General features: G+C 50.9%; 6 protein-coding genes across 6 annotated transcripts; 2 read left to right on the forward strand and 4 right to left on the reverse strand.

Moving 5' to 3' along the window:
- The first annotated feature begins 261 nt into the window (after window positions 1-261).
- On the forward strand, window positions 262-2,064 carry BO88DRAFT_401626 (ubiquinol--cytochrome-c reductase subunit 2). The gene is made up of 4 exons (XM_025705891.1): window positions 262-443; window positions 537-711; window positions 797-1,638; window positions 1,719-2,064. The coding sequence occupies exons 1-4, from the start codon at window positions 267-269 to the stop codon at window positions 1,812-1,814; spliced, it is 1,290 nt and encodes a 429-aa protein (XP_025566287.1). The 5' UTR covers window positions 262-266; the 3' UTR covers window positions 1,815-2,064.
- Window positions 2,065-4,243: 2,179 nt separating this feature from the next.
- BO88DRAFT_332992 (putative mitochondrial DNA replication protein (Yhm2)) lies at window positions 4,244-5,412 on the reverse strand (the record flags this gene model as incomplete). Its single annotated transcript, XM_025702744.1, has 5 exons — window positions 4,244-4,920; window positions 4,995-5,091; window positions 5,149-5,167; window positions 5,233-5,257; window positions 5,331-5,412. 5 exons carry the CDS (start codon window positions 5,410-5,412, stop codon window positions 4,244-4,246), a joined length of 900 nt encoding a protein of 299 aa, XP_025566288.1.
- A 499-nt stretch (window positions 5,413-5,911) lies between these two features.
- BO88DRAFT_332442 (uncharacterized protein) lies at window positions 5,912-6,468 on the reverse strand (the record flags this gene model as incomplete). Its single annotated transcript, XM_025702726.1, has 2 exons — window positions 5,912-6,162; window positions 6,258-6,468. The coding sequence occupies 2 exons, from the start codon at window positions 6,466-6,468 to the stop codon at window positions 5,912-5,914; spliced, it is 462 nt and encodes a 153-aa protein (XP_025566289.1).
- A 775-nt stretch (window positions 6,469-7,243) lies between these two features.
- On the reverse strand, window positions 7,244-9,053 carry cit1 (citrate (Si)-synthase CIT1; the record flags this gene model as incomplete). Its single annotated transcript, XM_025708568.1, has 7 exons — window positions 7,244-7,432; window positions 7,497-7,797; window positions 7,873-8,489; window positions 8,543-8,590; window positions 8,649-8,733; window positions 8,805-8,869; window positions 8,934-9,053. 7 exons carry the CDS (start codon window positions 9,051-9,053, stop codon window positions 7,244-7,246), a joined length of 1,425 nt encoding a protein of 474 aa, XP_025566290.1.
- A 1,806-nt stretch (window positions 9,054-10,859) lies between these two features.
- Window positions 10,860-14,024, forward strand: BO88DRAFT_162092 (Nrd1 complex RNA-binding subunit). The gene is made up of 8 exons (XM_025701604.1): window positions 10,860-11,136; window positions 11,222-11,467; window positions 11,753-11,855; window positions 12,000-13,046; window positions 13,130-13,163; window positions 13,227-13,395; window positions 13,449-13,653; window positions 13,709-14,024. Exons 1-8 carry the CDS (start codon window positions 11,017-11,019, stop codon window positions 14,008-14,010), a joined length of 2,226 nt encoding a protein of 741 aa, XP_025566291.1. The 5' UTR covers window positions 10,860-11,016; the 3' UTR covers window positions 14,011-14,024.
- Window positions 14,025-14,947: 923 nt separating this feature from the next.
- BO88DRAFT_401630 (O-acetylhomoserine aminocarboxypropyltransferase/cysteine synthase family protein) lies at window positions 14,948-17,159 on the reverse strand. Its single transcript, XM_025705892.1, has 6 exons — window positions 16,874-17,159; window positions 16,751-16,805; window positions 16,604-16,687; window positions 16,162-16,521; window positions 15,519-16,087; window positions 14,948-15,451 (listed from the first exon to the last, which is right to left on the reverse strand). Exons 1-6 carry the CDS (start codon window positions 16,921-16,923, stop codon window positions 15,268-15,270), a joined length of 1,302 nt encoding a protein of 433 aa, XP_025566292.1. The 5' UTR covers window positions 16,924-17,159; the 3' UTR covers window positions 14,948-15,267.
- Window positions 17,160-18,036: the final 877 nt, after the last annotated feature.

Raw genomic sequence — 18,036 nt, forward strand, 5'->3', positions numbered from 1 at the left:
CGGGGCGAGTAATCAAGACCAGCCGGCATCTTGAAGCTTTTCAGACATCGTTTCTGATCCGCCCAACGACCGCCAGCAGCCTTCCCCTGCTCCCACTCCTCTCAACCCTCCCAATTGCTGTCGAGCTTCTCGGCTAACCATTCTCCTCGCCCTCCTCTATTCCTCTCACACATGCGATGATGCTGTCGCGGTCTACTTTCAGCCGGAATGCGCCCCGTGCGCTCCAGAAGCAGTGCTCTGCTGCTGGCGCCAGCAGCCGTCGGGGCATGGCCTCTGCTGCCACTCCTGGTCTCCAGTACGATGTCTCTGAGTCTGCTGGTGTGAAGGTCGCCAACCGGGAAGTTGCTGGCCCTACCAGCACCCTTGCTCTGGTTGCAAAGGCTGGTCCCCGTTACCAGCCCGTCCCTGGCTTCTCCGATGCCCTCGAACAGTTCGCTTTCAAGGTTCGTCCTTCCTGGCTTCAACCCAACATCCACGCTCTCTACTACACTCTTTTCTAAGGCAATTGCTAACCAATTCTTCTTATCAATGGACAGTCTACGCTGAAGCGCTCGGCACTGCGGATCAATCGGGAAGTCGAACTGCTGGGCGGTGAAGTTTCCTCTACACACTCTCGCGAGAACGTCGTCCTCAAGGCCAAGTTCCTCTCTGGCGATCTCCCCTACTTCGCTGAACTTCTCGCCGAGGTTGCTTCTCAGACCAAGTTTGCAGGTGAGTAAGGAGACAACGGGAATATGCCGCCACCCCTTCCCCCTCCTCCAAATGTCAGACGAACCGGTCTAATTCGGCTTCTCAGCCCACGAGTTGAGCGAGGTTGTCCTCAAGACCCTCAAGTACAGACAACAGGCCCTTGCCGCCAACCCCGAGGCCCTCGCTGTCGATGCCGCTCACGCCGTCGCCTTCCACCGTGGCCTGGGCGAGAGCATCACCCCCTCGACCACCGTTCCCCTCGAGAAGTACCTCTCCGCTGAGGCTCTGGCTGAGTACGCTCAGCAGGCCTTTGCCAAGTCCAACATCGCTCTTGTTGGCAGCGGTGCCAGCTCCGCCGACGTCTCCAAGTGGGTTGGTGACTTCTTCAAGGCCGTCCCCAGCGGTGCCCAGCTCCAGAGCGCTGCCTCCAAGTACTACGGTGGTGAGCAGCGTGTCTCCACCAAGGCCGGTAACGCCCTTGTGATTGCCTTCCCTGGCTCCGGTGCCTTCGGAACCGCTGCCTACAAGCCCGAGGCCTCCGTCCTCGCTGCCCTCCTGGGTGGTGAGTCCTCCATCAAGTGGACCCCCGGTTTCTCCCTCCTCGCCCAGGCCACCCAGGGCTTCTCCCAGGTCCGTGCCTCGACCCAGAACCTTACCTACTCGGATGCTGGTCTCTTCACCATTGCTCTCTCTGGTAAGGCCGACCAGATCACTTCTGTTGGTAAGAACGCCGTCGACCTTTTCAAGAAGGTTGCCGCCGGTGAGGTTGCCGCCGAGGAGATCAAGAAGGCCGTTGCCCTCGCCAAGTTCCGCGCTCTCGAGTCCGCCCAGACCCTTGAGACTGGTCTCGAGGCTACCGGTTCCGCTCTCATCAACGGCAGCAAGCCTTACCAGATTGGTGAGGTTGCTCAGAGCATTGATGCCGTCACTGAGGCTCAGGTCCAGGATGTAAGTTTATCAATTCACCTACTCTTGTTTTCTGCGGCAATAATTATTTTGGGGAACAATGGCTAATGTTTTATACACAGGTTGCCAAGTCCTTCCTGTCTGGCAAGGCCTCCGTCGCCACTGTTGGAGACCTCTTCCAGCTCCCCTACGGCGCGGACCTTGGTCTGACTGTTTAAACATGTATACAATACATATTAGACTGGCTTTGGAAAAAACCGAACACCCCCTATTTTTTTATCATGTGTCTAGATCGACCTTTCCGCAGATATTCTCTTTTGTGATGTGGCTGTAGTTGTGTGTCTGTAATACAATTGTACCTTAACCCATCTTTGTTCAATACCTCTCTCGCTGCGATGTAGGCTGCTTGCAGTAACTTACTGTGAATAGTTTTGGAAAACACAATTTGCAAAATGTATCGAATCTGGTTCCACTGGTATAGATTTCCCCCTTCTCTTCCTTGCTGTTGCTATATATCGGATAAACGGAGGGATATACTACATATATTTTAGTAACCTTAGTAGTATTAAGCATGTCTAATAGTGCATTGGGACTACTACTCCATAGAGCCATCACCCCCAACATATATAATATACTAGTAGTACTACACCCATATCATTCTGTCGTAGCTAACAACCACTTTATCTCAATTCTACACTACATGATACTCCGCATTGAACCAAACCCCGATACTCCGATACACAAAGCATGCCCAAAAACCCTCCCAACAAGTTTGTTACCAGTCAGGTCAAAACAGCCCATCTGGCCGATAGGCAGAAATCAATACTGATTGAAGTCATTCTTGTGGACATTATCAGTAAAGTGTATAATCAGCATCGGTAAAATTGTTCGACTGCGGCACCTTCCGCTTTTAACTTAATGATGTAACATGTAGTAATATATATTATACTATAACTCTACAATCACTATCAGCACAAAGATGATACTATCAATGCTACGATGGGCCAGCAAATGCATAGTAATGCTAAATTACCAGTCTCACCTATCAGTCTGCTAATACTAATTACTAGTACTGACATACTATATATCAAGTCCCGAATGCCCTACCATGACACCAATGTCACCCGTCTTCCTCCTTCCCATTCACATTCACAACTCCTTCACAATGGAATAACCAGCAACCACTCAATGATAGACAGCCAATTACAGATCAATTCCTTCATTTAAAAAAAAGAAGGTACTCTAGATAGAACCATCGATTCGTCCTAGAACTCACCAGCACTGTTTACTAGTATTTCTACATACACAAACCACACGGTTACAGCCAATCAAAAAGCAAATCGACAAATAAATTAATAGATAAATAGGCATGGACACTCAACCGAACGACTACGTACTAAGACGCACGTGCTTACAACACACACAATTCCATCACCTGACCCAAATTAGAACAGGGATGCCCACATACATATGCAGTAGTACTAGACAGACTGTACATGATTTAGTGAGACACGCCATCATAATCATATGCAAGCCTTGACTGGGATTCTCGGAGAACAGTTACCGTAGATGGTTCACCGAGAAAATAGGAAAAAAAAAAAGAGTACCATCATTCAGACAAAAGTACATACATATACTGCTTACTATACTAGACTATATTATAATATACGGCATCGGAAATTTTTGGTCTTAGAACAAAAAGGAGAGGGGTAAGGTCCGTATTTTTGATACATGTATACTAACTAGTCTATACTATACTATATTATACTCTAGTAAGATGATCGGATGGTAAGGCTGTGTGGGAGTCAACCAGCCGGCCTTGGAATTCGGGTTTTGGAAGAGATTAAACCCGCGCAATATGACAGATGACGGACGGATGGACGGATTGATTGTCACCTTCATTTTAAGACTGTGTAGATAGATAGCCGTGTGGGAACTGGGAAGGGAGAGGGGCTTGCCCACATTCCCGAAGGGGCCGTTGGCTGACTGGAGACTGTCATTCCTCAGCCGAGAGTAGACAAAACGGGCATTTACGCCGGAGTAGATAGTAGCGAGCTTGTGAATCTACCTAGGTATGTGGTGGCTGGCTCTACTGTGTATCTATTCCACTCTGTTCTTCCTCGGTAACACGGGATATGTGGATTTGATGAATAGGGGAAATACATAACAAACAAACTAACGGCGTCAGAACACAGGTGGGCGATCGTGCATGTGTATCTCTCCGATGAAAAATCAACCAACGTATGATCAAAAATGGCCTCATGGTATATGGAATATATTAACATTATTATGCTAAGGTAGTTTGGTTTCATAAGACTTTCTTGCGGCATGTTCGTCGGCACCTATGCATAGCTAGCTACGGACCGAGCAAGTTCCACACCGTATGAGTAAGATTATCTAGCATCCGCTCCTCCGACCGAGACCGCGCATGGCAGAAGGGTATCTCAAACCTTCTCTAGTGCTTAGCGGTGACTTTGTCGCCCGTCAGTTTTTCGACTGCTTCCTTGGCCCTGTTCGGGGTAACGGAGACCCACACGTTAGCTCCAGTTCACTCCTCGGTTATCACATGAAGATCGGGGCGCCACCCCCGTAGGAAGTGCTCCGCCCGGGGTATTGATAATGCAAGAGAGGGGAAAGTCTGTTCCACTTACATGTCACCAAGTGCCACCATGCAGACGGTCTGCCAGATTCCCAGACCCACACGGGGGGCCACACCCCGGTACAATCCCTTGATGCCGTTCTGGTCGTAGATGTACTTGGCGGCCTTGCCCACGGTGAGGTTCTTGGGGCGGTTGGGGTCATCGGTCTTGCTCTGCATCTCGACACGGATCACCTCAATGGGCTGGTTCCAGGCAGAGAGACCACCACCGAGACCGGAAGCCAGGATCTTCTCAAACGCATTGAGCTTCTGACCCTCATCCTTGTTGGTGACCTTGCGAATAGCGGTTTCAGCCAGGCGAGAGAAACCGAAGCGGGATCCCCAGTTGGTGGTCTGGCGAATGGCAACGGCGTTGACACCACGGTTGATACCACGAATGCCCTCCTTGCGGTAGATATCCATGAAAGTCGCGAAGGTGCTGGGGGGCTTGACGCCCTGGGCGGCCATCTTGTGCTTGGTGATCTCGACGGTCTTCATGCAGGTACAGAAGCCCATGGTCGCGTATGCCTGTGCGATACCACCGACCATACCTCCAGCGATACCGGCGGCGAAGTCGGGCGCACCAAGCACCTTGGCACGGAATTCCGCCTCCGATGCGACGAAGAGGAGGACGGCGCCCTTAGTGGAGGCCTCAATCCAGGCCCACGGAATGAGACCTTGATAATCTAGAGTAAATGACGAGTGTCAGACAATGCCACCCCACACTAGTCGGAAAAGCGAAAGAGGAAAGAGCACTTACAACCGAGGATCCCGCCACGGCCCCAAATTCGACCCATAGCACCAGCGAAGCTATCGCCCCGGTTTGCAGCCATGGTCGTCTTGATCACTTCCAGCGGCTATTGAAATGGAGTTAGCATAAGCCGACAATTGCCGCTTCGGTTATTGCTTCGTACCTGACCCAAAGTGGTGACCCTATTCCATGTTAGTTACGAAACACACGGTGCGCTGGAAGAAGCGGGTGAGAAGGGCAAACATACTCAAAGAGGTTCAATCCAGCACCCACTGTAGCAATGCCATCAGAACCAATTTCCTTCAAAACGCTGATCGTCCGGGGTTGTAGCAAGATATTACATACGTAGCAGATTGCTGAACTTCACGGGCTTCTTTTCGAGCTGTTTCTGGCCAGTGGCGGCCGTCGCGGCAGTAGCGGTAGACATATCTGACCTTGGGAGCGCTGAAAGGGGCCCTGACCAAGGGAAATCTGGGGGCTTCGTCGCCTTAAGGGATCACGAAGAATCGGAAGGTAGTCTGCGGGTCGGGTACGTCAAGGACGAACGACCAGAAGTGAAGTCGGTTTTGGTTGTTTGTGGATGGAAGAAGGTGAGTTCGGAGGTAGGTGACGCTGATGAGGAGGACAGGCCAAGTAAGCAGGTAGCTCCGGGGAAGGGTTTCGAGTATATGTACGGCAGAAGCAGCAGTATGTATGTATGAATGAAGATGAGGGAAGAAGATGAAGGAGAAAAAAGAGGAAAAAGGGAAATTATAAGAAGGATCAACGAGGGGGTGGGACGGCCTTCCAAGTAGAGCATACGTACCTATCGATTCAGATGGTGGTTTTTTTTCTCCCAATTGCAGGTCAAAGAGTTGCTTTTTTTGTCTGGCGTGGGCGCATCCAAGCACTCCGTACCAAGGAGTACTCCGTAGTAATGAGCACACTCACCACCGCAACAACCAGGAACCCAATGAGATCCAATCACCGCCCGCCATCGGCCGATTGGGGATGGCGCTAAACCTGATCAAGGCACAGCGGCCACTAGCCTGCTTCGGGCCCGGCGGTGAGCCACAGCCGAGGGCTTCAGTTGAGGCCCGGAGCAAACCGGGCTCCCCCCCAACAAACACCCTGGAGCTGCATTCATTTTCCGAAACGGTTGAGAGGGTCGATCGGGGGGACCCACGTCCAGCTGGCCCTGGAATGATAGTAGTCCCAAACTATCTATCTATGGAGCATCTATCTACCTCCTACAATAATAATAATCACTTCTAGATTCTACTACTAACCTACTTGGCACCAAAAAGGGAGAGAGGTAGTCCGGAGTACGGAGTAGTCCCTCCCTTCCGCCTCCTCCCCCCATAGCAACCACGATCATGGGAGGATCAGAAGGAGGATCCGCCAGGATCTCTGAACACGCCCGGACTACGGCGGCCGTAGTAGTAGTAGTAGTAGTAGTAGTAGTAGTTACTATGTATATGTTTGTCTCATACGGAGTACTCATCCTTCCTTCAAATATTCCCGGAGTAGACCATTCATCCATTCATTCATTTGACTATCTAGTCCTTTCGCATTTGACTTCCAGTCTGGCTTATCTCACTGTCCGTAGCTCGTATTGTTCCGCTTGAACGATGGAGTGTTCCGGAGGTCACCAATGGCGCCCCCGAACCTCTGCAGTTAGCGTTGGCTGAAATAAAGTATCTAAGTCAGTCAATGTAAATGTCCAATTCATTCTCCGAAACCTGATTGAAACCCGATGCATCTTCAATTTACCCTGCTGCCTGACTGGCTATGTTGTTCGACGATCAGTCCGCGGAGCTTTTTTACTTTCGGCCTATGATTTGACCGATATGCAGACCTGCAGTCAGCTCGACACTGGTGGCACTAATCACGTATGTTTCTCGACCGCGCCGATCCCACTCCTCTTGGCCTCTCCCTGCGTGATTCTTATCTTCGGCATCCGACTTGCAATGTCAGCTTGCCCCTCTCCGCCCCCTTACGCTTGCTTGTCTGTCACTCCGCGACACACTGTCCCGGGGTCTAATACGAAATAAGAATCAGAAGACGATTGACTTGGAATTTCTCAAGTGCTGTTTGTTACAAGGCCCGCTCGAACCGTGTCCTATCATACATTAATCGAACAAACCCCAACACTTTAAAAATCGTCCCCAGTCACAAAAATACTAAACCAGAACAGGGTAGGCATAATACAAGATGCTGTGTTTATCGTAAAAAGAAATAAGAATCACCTCCGGTTTTTCATGTCATCCCAAACTCATTTACAGCTTAGCACCAACAAGCTTGGCGAAAGCCTCAGTGCTGTAGGACTTGGGGCGCTCAATGGGGGCACCAAGGGCACGGTCGATGATCAGCTGGGGAAGGACACCCAGAGCACGGGAAACACCGAAGAGGACGGTGTAGTAGTTGGCCTCAGTCAGGCCGTAGTACTGGAGGAGGACACCAGAGTGCTACATACCGGTTAGTACACTGGTCGCGCATGCAACTGGGGCGCAGGTTCACGAGGCAACTTACAGCATCGACGTTGGGGTAGGGGTTCTTGGTCTTGCCGTGCTCGGTCAGGACACCAGGAGCGATCTTGTAGACCTGGCTGACCAGCTTGAACATGGGGTCATCGGGCAGCTTGCGAAGAGCGAACTCGCGCTGAGACACGTAGCGGGGGTCGGTCTTACGAAGGACGGCGTGACCGTATCCGGGAACGACCTGGCCGGCGTTCAGGGTGGACCAGAGGTAGTTCTTGATGGCCTCGTCGCTGAGGTCGTTGCCAATGGCGGCCTTCATCTTGGTGAGCCAGTTAAGGACTTCCTGGTTGGCCCTGTGCGATTGGAAAAAAGGAAACATTAGCGAGACCGCTTCGATTCGATGGAAATCGAAAGAATTTGAAAATTACAATCCGTGGAGAGGACCAGCCAGACCGTTCAGACCAGCGGCGAGAGAGAGCATGGGGGAGCTCAGAGCGCTACCAACAAGGTGGGTGGTGTGAGCACTGACGTTGCCACCCTCGTGGTCGGAGTGGATGGTCAGGTAAAGACGCATGAGCTCAACGAAGTCGTTGTTGTCGCCGTAGCCGAGCTGGTTGGCCAAGTTGTAGGAGTAATCCTTGTCCTTCTGGATAGGAGCGACCTTGCCATCCTTGAAGACGTTGCGGTAGATCTTGGCAGCGATGGTGGGCAGCTTGGCAATGAGGTCCATGGAATCCTCGAAGGTGTAGTTCCAGTAGTCCTTCTTGTTGATACCCTTGGCATAGGCCTTGGCGAAGGCAGACTCGTGCTCAAGAGCGGTGACGGCCAGAGAGAACTGGGACATGGGGTGCAGAGTGCTGGGGCAGCGGTCGATGAGCTCCTCAATGAACTTGGGAAGGTCGGAGCGGGCAGCCCACTCAGCAGACAGGTCGCGGACCTGCTGCTCAGTAGGGATCTCGCCTGTCAAGAGGAGCCAGAAGAGACCCTCAGGAAGAGGCTCCTGACCACCGGGAGCCTTGGGGAGGAGCTCCTGGCACTCGGGGATCTAAGGACTGTTAGTATACATTTCGAATAGTCTTTCAGTTGTTCGCAACTTACGGTACGGCCACGGAAACGGATACCCTCCTCAGAGTCGAGGACGGAACCCTATCGAAGTCAGTTAGACAGTCTCCTCAAAATTTATTGACCAGGTTCCTCATCATACCTCCCACACGAGGCACTTAACACCACGGGCACCACCATAGGCCTGGTCAAGAGTGACCTCGCCGATGACCTTGCTGCCGTGCTCCCTACAAACATTGATTGACTGGTTAACAAGGCCTGCTGTAGATAAGAGGGTCGGACGGGGAGCTGTGCGTACTTGCGGAGCTTCTTAACCTTCTCGAGCTCGGCAGGGAGCTTCTCAGCGAAAGTCTCCTTCAAGGACTATGAAACAGAGAAGCATCAGTATGAATATTCGAGGAATGATTGTTATCGAGGTAGAACGAACCTTGGCCTTGCCGGTAGAGTAGCAGCGCAGGCCATTGAAGGCAGCAGACTGAACAACCGGCTTAGCGGCAATGGAGGAGGAACGGAGAGCAGAGGTGCCCAGTCTCAAGGTGGAAGCCATGGCGAATGTGAACAACTTGCAGTAAGTTGAGTGGTTGGAAGGAAAGAAGGAGAGGAGAGAAAGAGGGTATATCAGGACACGGTAGGAGAAAAGAAAAAGGAAGATGGGCCGCACGGTGTTCCCAAGTTATGGAGAAGCTCTTTTGCGCGGCCCTTTTTTTCCATCTGGCCGTACTAATACAGCCGGTACGCGGACTGTACGGTAACGCACGGCAACGCCGTGCGGTAATGGTGGGCGGCTGTATCTTACGGTCACACTAGTCTCAACCCGGCCGATATCCCGAGTCTGAGCCAGGATTTCGGCGCGCTTTCCAGCGGCAATCAGAAGGATCCATCATGTTTTGGTGGTGACCCTTACCCGCTTGATTCCGTTGTACGGAACGGAGTCCGGAGTAAAATCCTCTCTTTCCTTGCGTTTTGTTTCTTGGTCTGTGTGTACTTTTACGCTATGTATTTACTATTACAACCTTTAGAGTTCTACTCATGTCATTCTTTCATACTTGCTCGAGCTTATGCGTGTCCGTTCAAAAGCAAAGCCCAGAGCTGTCAATTGTGATCAAACGGTCAACCATATGCATGTGTTGGAATATAGATATAGACACTGTAATGCCGCCTCGGGCTACTATTATTGTGACGATCATCGGCGCCGTCTCATCCGTAAACGGAGTGTCACAGTAGAGCTGTTGGTCCATGGCTAGTGACGTCGGCAGTCGCCATCTCATCCACAATTTTGCCCACCCATTGAGTTTCCATGGGCACGGATTTCCCCAGCCATAACAACAATACAAGTATGTAGTGGTATTACCTTACACACCTTGCTCGACATATATAAGTTCAGACCTTTATTACTCGGTGTAGTGATTTTCTCATGATTGATGATTTGCATGGTCACAAGGGGTACCAAACTGTGAAGGATATTCGTGATTGCGGTTGGAAGTGAAGTAAGCAGTAAGGGAAGGTATCCAGCTTCCTGAGTCCTAGCCTGTAAGAACTAAGAACAGTTTTCTCATGGTTAACGACTTGATAAGTGTCTCCGTTGTAAGTGTTTCCAGGGGTTAATGGAGTACTCTGTAAGGTTTCTCAAACGGTGGGACGGTCTTCATTTGTTGTGTAGAAAATCGGTTACCTAACATGATGGGGAAGCCTAGCGCATTACCTCATTCGACTCACCGAACTGCGACTCATGCACTTGTTTCATGCTTTGGCGGGACTTATGTAAGGATTGCATATCTCTTTCAAAAAAATGCAAGTCACGTGTTACAATGCAGATATGGCAGCCTGAGGCAAAAGAAAAGAAAAATGGCTGGGCATACCCGGCTCACTACTCACTTGTTTTTAGGTGTTGCTGCCCGTTCGAGCCTAGCGCAGCTATATGCTGATTTTTCTCCTCACCTGACTGACCACCTTTACTACCTTCTACGAAATCCCTTCCCTTTCAACTCCCTTTCTATCCTTTCTTCATCTCTTCTGCACCGTTTCTCATCCCCCACTCTTTTCTACAGCAAAGTCGGCAACTCTGTAATATCCGCCTTTGCATTTTTTTCGTTGCGCTCAGCTCTTCGCTTTTTATTTAGGTCGTACTCTGTACACGTACTCGTTCGCGAGTTGCAAGGCCCTGGACAGCATCGCTTGGCTGTGCTCCAGCTGTAGGCGGAAGGCCCCCCTGGTCGCCAGAGTACGCTCGTGGAGTCTGTAGTGACACGACCAGAAGTCCGCTTAGGAAATCACTTTTCCATCATATTTGGGAGGCCACGACCCTGCAGGTTGCTGATATTCCTCTCTTAAGCATCACCGCCACCTTAGCTGCGCTGGATCTCCCAGTAGTAACAGCTCATTGGGAACTTGATACTATCCGGTCGCGTTTACCATATACTTGAAAAGCGATAGTCTTAACAGAAACCTGTTGCGTGTATCCTGTTCTCCCCGTACTGGATTCGAGTCAACACCCAAAAATCTCGTCCACCATGTCGTCTGCTGTAGCAGAACTGGATAACTACCTCCAGTCTATGCTGGCACTCAAGCCCCCGGGTGTTTCAGGCTCTAAGATCAACAGTATTACGTCCCTTTGCACGGCAAACGTTCAGGTATTACTTTCCACTTCCGCCATTATTATCAAAAAGCTTCATAAATAGAATTACATGCTAATTTATGGTTCTTCTCTTGTCACAGAATGAATCCGTTCTCATCCAGAAGATCTATACACACTTCAAGAAGGCACCAGGAACACACAAATTGGGCGTACTCTATGTCGTAGACTCTGTAACTCGACAATGGGTAGAAGCAGCGCGCAAGGCAGGACAGCCATCCGGTAGTGCTGCTCCCGATGGTACTTTCGCCGCTGGTGTCAACAGAGTGACCGAATTGCTACCTGTCCTCATGACGGACATCATAAACAACGCTCCTGAAGATCAAAAGGTACGCTCTAGATGCAATACGCATATTATATCATCAAACGTTCACAGTGGCCGCGGGCAAGCATATGGCCGATAGGAGGCCGGGGTTTGCTTTGAAGAAACCCTTGCTGGTGGCCTGCTCTAAGAGTTGATATCCGTATCTCCTGCTGTATAGCCCAAGCTGCCATGCATAGTATTCGTGGCCGCTGTGCTCCCTTCCCCCTCTCTGCCTCGTTTGTCTTTTCTCTTCTATCGTTGTCTGGTGACGAATAGTCCAACTTACGTATACGTCCGCCTCTCCTTATAGGAAAAAATCAAGAAACTGGTCGACATTTGGGAACGGGGCAATACTTTCCCTGCTCCCATGCTTGCCTCGTTCAAGGAGAAGTTAAACGCCCCCCCATCACAAAGTAAGCAATATTATCCCCTCCAACTGATGCTCCCTTGTATCTCGGCATGGTCAAGCCGAGCGGCCCTTTAGAACCGCCCGTCTTCACTTGACTTGGAAAATTGTCCTGGTATAGTCTCTAATCGTTCTTTTACCTGCTCTTTAGATGTGGAATCCACTACCCCGGAAGGCTCGCCAGCACCCAACTACATTCCACTGGGAGGTCAACAGCAGCCGCTTAACGGTGTGCCTTCGACCACCTCTGCTCAACAGGCGCCAGACACCTCCAGTATTCTAAAGGCTCTGGCCGACATGGCCAAGCAGAACACAACAGCCCCCGCAGCCCCGGCCGTGGCGGCACAGACTAACCCTCTTAATGCTCTGACCCAGCAAAGTACGGTTCCGCAGCCCGCGTCATCATCCGTAGACCAGGCTTCACAGGCCCCGAATGGACAGGCTGGTGTAAACCCGTATGCTGCTGGAAGCATGGCGACCCCGTTCGCGGGCTTGAGTAGCGTTGCTCAAAACCCGGCATTGGTGCCGCCGCCGCCGCAGACCCAGAGCCAGAACCACACTCCCAACCCGTTGGCAGCAGCGCAAAACCCACTGGCCGCGCTACTGCCGCAGGCGACTGCAGCTCCGGCTCAGCCGACTGCCCCGATCGGGCCTGATGCTCTGCAGCAGCAGCTCCAGCTCCTGCAATTGCTGGCTGCCCAAGGCATTCCTCAGGAGCAGTGGGCCACAGCCCTGCAGATTCTCAGCCTGTCCAATGCCGCCAATATGGGTGGAATGACTGCCGGCCAGGCTCCTCCGCCTTTCAACCTGCCCGGTCAGCCCGTTGCCAACGCTTGGGGCGCTCGGCCCGACTCCCAGTCACGTGAATTCGACCGGGACCGTGAGCGTGATCGTGATTACATGCGCTCCCCTCCTGGCCAGTACCGCCGCCGTTCTCGCTCCCCCGGTTGGGACAGACGTCGTGAAGCCTCCCCCCCTCGTCGTCGTGACAGCCCTGTCTACGGTGAGTACCATGGCGACTCCCCGGGACGTCGTGGTGGAGACCCGCGCGGTCGCAGAGGAAATGAGTATCGCCAGCGCAGCCCTCCTGGACGCCGTCGTCGCACTCCCTCTCCTCCTCGCAAGGATCCTACCTTGCCTCCCCCAGGCCCCAAGTTTATCGAGTGGGATTACTCCATTGGTCAAGGGAACATTAAAGGTTGGTTCTAGCCCATACTTATCTTATCCCCTTCTTGATAAGGCAAAAACAAAGTTCGTGATTGCTAACTGGCCGTTGTATAGTCCTGAGTCGTACTCTTTTTGTTGGTGGTGTTACGTACGTTTTCTCCCTCATACCCCTCTCCAGTAACTACTGGACGATGTATTAACATACGCTTAGGTCTTCTGAGGCGCATCTCCGCTCGCTCTTCAGCAAGTTTGGCATCGTCCAGACATGCATCGTCAACATTGACAAGCGTCATGCTTTTATCAAGATGATCAGCCGTCAGGATGCCGTCATGGCACGCGATGGCATGGAATCCTACAAGTCCGGTGACATGCAGCTCAGGGTAAGCTCTCAACCTTTTCCGTCATGTTCTTTCTCAGTTAACTCATATCATAGACTCGATGGGGTGTGGGATTCGGTCCCCGTGACTGCAGCGACTACCAAACAGGCATCAGTGTGATTCCGATTGAAAGACTTACGGAGGCTGATCGGAAATGGATGCTCACCGCGGAATATGGCGGCACTGGCGGAAGGACCATCGAGTCCGGAATGGTCGTCGAGGAGCCTGACATTGAGATTGGCGCTGGTGTATCCTCCAAAGGTTTGTTAGCACCATGTCTACCCTAATTGACCACGCAGCTAATGTTTTGCAACAGCTATCAGCAGAAGGATTGCTACCGACACTGGCGGCAAGCGTGGACCTGTCTCTTCCCGCACGCAGCAGGACCGATTCCGTCGGCCGGAACGCGATGGACCTGCCAACGGTATGGGCATGGGTGGCTCGGTGGAGCGCGAGATACCCAATGCCAACAATGTCGGTGTCCCGCCTGCAGTGCCTGGCTTCGGCTTCTCATTCCCCGGCATGCCCATGTTCCCTCCCGGCTTTATGATGGGAGGAGCACAAGCTGGATCTGGTGGTGCGGCACAGCCGCCTCCTCCAGGCCAAGGAAGCAATTAGCTATGAAGCATGCTATTTCAACGACAATTAGCCCCTGCTCTCCATCATCTCGTTCTTCCCTTGTTTTGATACCACTATTTTCTCTTCGTCTCTTCCCATTTGTCTCTCTATCTCTTTTCTCCTTCTTTCTACTCTGCAACGTTCACATGTAAATCTGTTTCCGCACACCCCCAAAAATAATCGGCGTTGGCGCTTTCGTATCCATTGTTCAGCGGAAGGCATACGCTTTATGAGTGGGCGTTCTTAAAGGCGGGTCAAGAGCACGGCATCTCCCATGTGGCTCCACAATGTATCCCCCCTATGTCTTTGTTGCTTTAATTCTTCGCATAAACAGACGTCTCGACACACAGCGCTTGTTGGAGAAGTGAGTGGACCGAAGTTCGCTGGCTCGAACACTTGCTGAACCATTCAGTGTCTCAGTCTACCTGATCTGTTTTCCTTCTACTTCTTGCTTCTTTCTTGTCTTCCATATCTACCTGTATTCGCAACCCGCTCATATCTACCCGGGAAAGGGTGGCTCTTGTGATGTGCTGTATTACTTTTCTGTGTTTTTCCTCCTTGCTTTCTCCTTCTATTAAACGAAATGCTAGTTGGCTGATAACCGCTTCCCGTGTTTCTGTTCTGCACCTACGTTTCAAACTCTTTTCCTTCTTCGCTTCCTGTGCATATTTGACCTCCCACTTATTCACCTGAATTCATAAGTTCTGAGATCGGTTCCATCTCTTTTCTTGTACAACATCGTAAACATCCTTGGGCACTTGCTATGCGCAATTCGCCACTCCTGTAGTCACTCATTTGGGAGGCAAAATCACGAGCTACTATATGATGAATGGTCGCTACGTATTAGATGCTGGTTTCTTACCCATCAACGACTGTTTGCCCGTAGTATATAATTTGACCTTGTAGTAATGTGTGATGCAGGCGCTCCACCCAGGCGGCCTTCTTATGCATTTTCTTTCCCCTTTATTATCTTGATTTGAGTATTGTATTAGGTTTCTACGAAGGGCCCGCTCCCTATTGAAAACTAGATGCTTCATATTGGTATCATCTCGCTTTCGTCAGAATAGTACGTGAAAGTGTCTGTCCGGCCTGTGCACTGGGAATTCTTCATTCCTACCCATGCGCGTTGTCATTTAAGGGTCTGCGTGATGGTGTCTGATTCGGCCCCAACCCCAAGTTTCCATGAAAGAAGCGCAGAACCAGCCACTGCCTCCCCAGCCAGAACTTGGCAATTCCTTTCACCAGTGAAAGCATGGTTCATAGAGCACTAGCAGCCCTGAACGACTGCTCAAAGTCGGCAATGATATCATCGATGTGCTCGGTACCCACCGAGATGCGGATTCCATCCTCAGTGACTCCAGAGTCAATGCGTTCCTGCACGGTAAGCTGTTCATGAGTCGTGGACCAAGGGTGAATAGCGAGGGTCTTCATATCTCCAACACTGTAGATGACATGATTAGCAGCCGAAGCTTCAAGATGAGTCCAGCCCCCACCGCAGATGGTCTTACTTTGCGAGATTGCTGATCAGCTTAAAGCCGTCAACCACCTGACTGCCAGCAGCAGCACCTCCCTTGACCCCAAAAGAAAGAACGCCACCAAAGCCATGCTTGAGATAGCGCTTCGCCGTCTCATGGCTTGGGTGGTCCTCCAATCCTGGGTATGAGACCCAAGAGACATTTTCGTTCGTGCGAAGCCAGTTGGCTAGCACTATAGCATTGCTCGCATGCCTCTCGGCACGTAAACTCAAGGTCTCGATGCCGAGGAGAAGCTGTTGCGCGGCAAAAGGGTTCAGAGCTGATCCAAGATCTCTCAATATCTCCACTCGCACCCGAATGGCAAAAGCAAGGGGACCAAAGGTTTCCCAAAACTTCAAGCCATGGTAGCCTTCGGAAGGTTCTACAAACTGTGGAAAGCGTGCTGCATGCTTTCCCCAGTCAAACTTTCCGCTGTCAACAACTACACCAGCAACAGTGGTGCCGTGACCTCCAATCCACTTGGTGGCGCTGTGTACAATAATGTCGGCCCCGTGCTCAATGGGACGGCAGTAATAGCCGCCGGCGCCGAATGTATTGTCGACCTATATAGCACCCTAGTATAAGTTGCAAAATTCTCTTCAGGAAATTATACCAGCGCCCTTAAACAAACACTTACCACTAGGGGCACGCCCTTTTCGTGGGCTACCTTAGCGATGGCTTCAAAGTCGGGTACATTGTAGCGGGGGTTTCCGATAGTTTCAACGTAAACAGCCTTTGTACGGTCGTCAATGGCTGCAGCTATGGCCTCTGGGCTGTCTCCCTGGACGAATTTGGTTGTGATTCCCAAACGAGGGAATAGAACTTTGAACTGGTTATAGGTGCCACCGTACAGGTTGCTGGTGGACACGATATTATCGCCAGCATGGGCAAGGGCAGATATGGCCATGAACTGCGCAGATTGACCCGAAGAGGCCGCGACGGCTGCGACACCACCTTCAAGGGCGGCGATACGTTTCTCAAAGACATCCACAGTGGGCTGTTTATTTCTTCTAGGTTAGTTGATCACTAGAACTAGCTATTGATGCAATGCTTATGAGGGGAGTAAAAACTAGACTCACGTTCATAATCCGACTATAGATGTTGCCAAACTCTTTGAGACCAAAGAGTCTGGCGCCATGTGCGGAGTCATTGAAAGTGTAGGACTAACAGAGATCTGATCAGAATTGACTGCACATGATACCCAGAGCTTGAAGATATTGGCTTACCGTGGTGGCATAAATTGGTACTGCTCGCGAATGGGTCTCAGAATCTGGTTCATGACTTGAGAGAGGAATGTCAGCGGGAGCCTGTGGTATGACAGGTCGATGGAGGGGTCAGTATGCACATACCCCGCATGAAGCTGTAGAGTTTCAAAATGGGGCTGCTTAGATTCGGACATGTTGCTGCTCTTCAATGGGACGCTATTGTTCCAGCTTGTATACTTCCGAGTAAAACAAGGACTAAACAGGGAAGACAATGAGGGAACAGATTGGCCGCGGTGGGAGACGTATAATGGGAACAGGTAGTGACATGGAAACGACACATGCTCGCATTGTGGTAGATCTACTGAACGACTAAGCAATCGACGACGACGATGGCGTGATTCGATGGAGCAAGAACAAAGGACGAGGGGAGGGAAAGGCGGGGGAGGCGATGGATCCCGGACGGTAGAAATTCTATCTACTTATGTACCTTACTACTACTCAGTCCTGATCAGATGTGCCATGTTACTAGTGGTCTAGGTGCTTTTAAGTCCTGCTCCTGCATGTCTATGTAGACATTAATATGCCACCAACATAAGAATTGATTAAAATTGAGTACGACTTTGTTGTGGGATATCCTATAGTATTAAGAGTGCATACAGTATACACACTCTCACTTGGCTCATCCGGGCGCTAAAAGCGAGAGGCCCACATATTGAACCGGATGTGCCTGATTTCTCCGCCCCAAAACCTGTCCAACAACTGCATGCAGGCTCGATCAACTGCCCTGTGAGCATAGCTATCTACTACCTACAGATCGGTTCCTGGGAGAGGGGACTGTACCTTGTATAATACTTTTTATGCTTCACCACTCACTGGGCCCAGGACGATAATATAAATGGATATATGGTTCAAGAATCTACGTTTGCGTCATTTTAAACAACACAGCCAACGCGGGGGATCTCCGTCTCCTAGCCCTCATACTACTAGTACATACTACTAATTATGGTACGTAGTTGCTGCCTATAAGTTCTTGCAATGGGCGTCATGTGTGTGCGCCCTCAGGGTCCAGTTGGCATCCCTTGGCCGTGTCTAGTAGTAGTGCGCCACCAACTCACTAGGCAGACATCTCAGCCCTGTTTGACACAGTACAAACCAACTCTTATGTTTTTAGTCTTTTTGATTTTCCCTCTTACTATTTCTTACTTTTTCAAAAGGAAAAAAAAGTATCTTATGAGATCATCGCCTGCTTGGCCTTTTCTCCAAATCACCAATCCTAGCAAGCTGTTGGACCGAGGCACTCGCGGCCA

The sequence above is a fragment of the Aspergillus vadensis genome (assembly GCF_003184925.1).
Source record: "Aspergillus vadensis CBS 113365 unplaced genomic scaffold BO88scaffold_3, whole genome shotgun sequence".
NCBI classification, from domain to species: Eukaryota; Fungi; Ascomycota; class Eurotiomycetes; order Eurotiales; family Aspergillaceae; genus Aspergillus; species Aspergillus vadensis.

Coding starts and splice junctions, on each gene's coding strand:
- BO88DRAFT_401626 (XM_025705891.1), top strand. CDS start 267: ATGGCCTCTGCTGCCACTCCTGGTCTCCAGTACGATGTCTCTGAGTCT. Junction 444..536: donor TCGAACAGTTCGCTTTCAAG/GTTCGTCCTTCC, acceptor ATCAATGGACAG/TCTACGCTGAAGCGCTCGGC. Junction 712..796: donor TTCTCAGACCAAGTTTGCAG/GTGAGTAAGGAG, acceptor TCGGCTTCTCAG/CCCACGAGTTGAGCGAGGTT.
- BO88DRAFT_162092 (XM_025701604.1), top strand. CDS start 11,017: ATGTCGTCTGCTGTAGCAGAACTGGATAACTACCTCCAGTCTATGCTG. Junction 13,047..13,129: donor TGGTCAAGGGAACATTAAAG/GTTGGTTCTAGC, acceptor GCCGTTGTATAG/TCCTGAGTCGTACTCTTTTT. Junction 13,164..13,226: donor CTTTTTGTTGGTGGTGTTAC/GTACGTTTTCTC, acceptor ACATACGCTTAG/GTCTTCTGAGGCGCATCTCC.
- BO88DRAFT_401630 (XM_025705892.1), bottom strand. CDS start 16,923: ATGTCCGAATCTAAGCAGCCCCATTTTGAAACTCTACAGCTTCATGCG. Junction 16,806..16,873: donor ACTCTACAGCTTCATGCGGG/GTATGTGCATAC, acceptor TCCTCTCTCAAG/TCATGAACCAGATTCTGAGA. Junction 16,688..16,750: donor TACCAATTTATGCCACCACG/GTAAGCCAATAT, acceptor GATCTCTGTTAG/TCCTACACTTTCAATGACTC.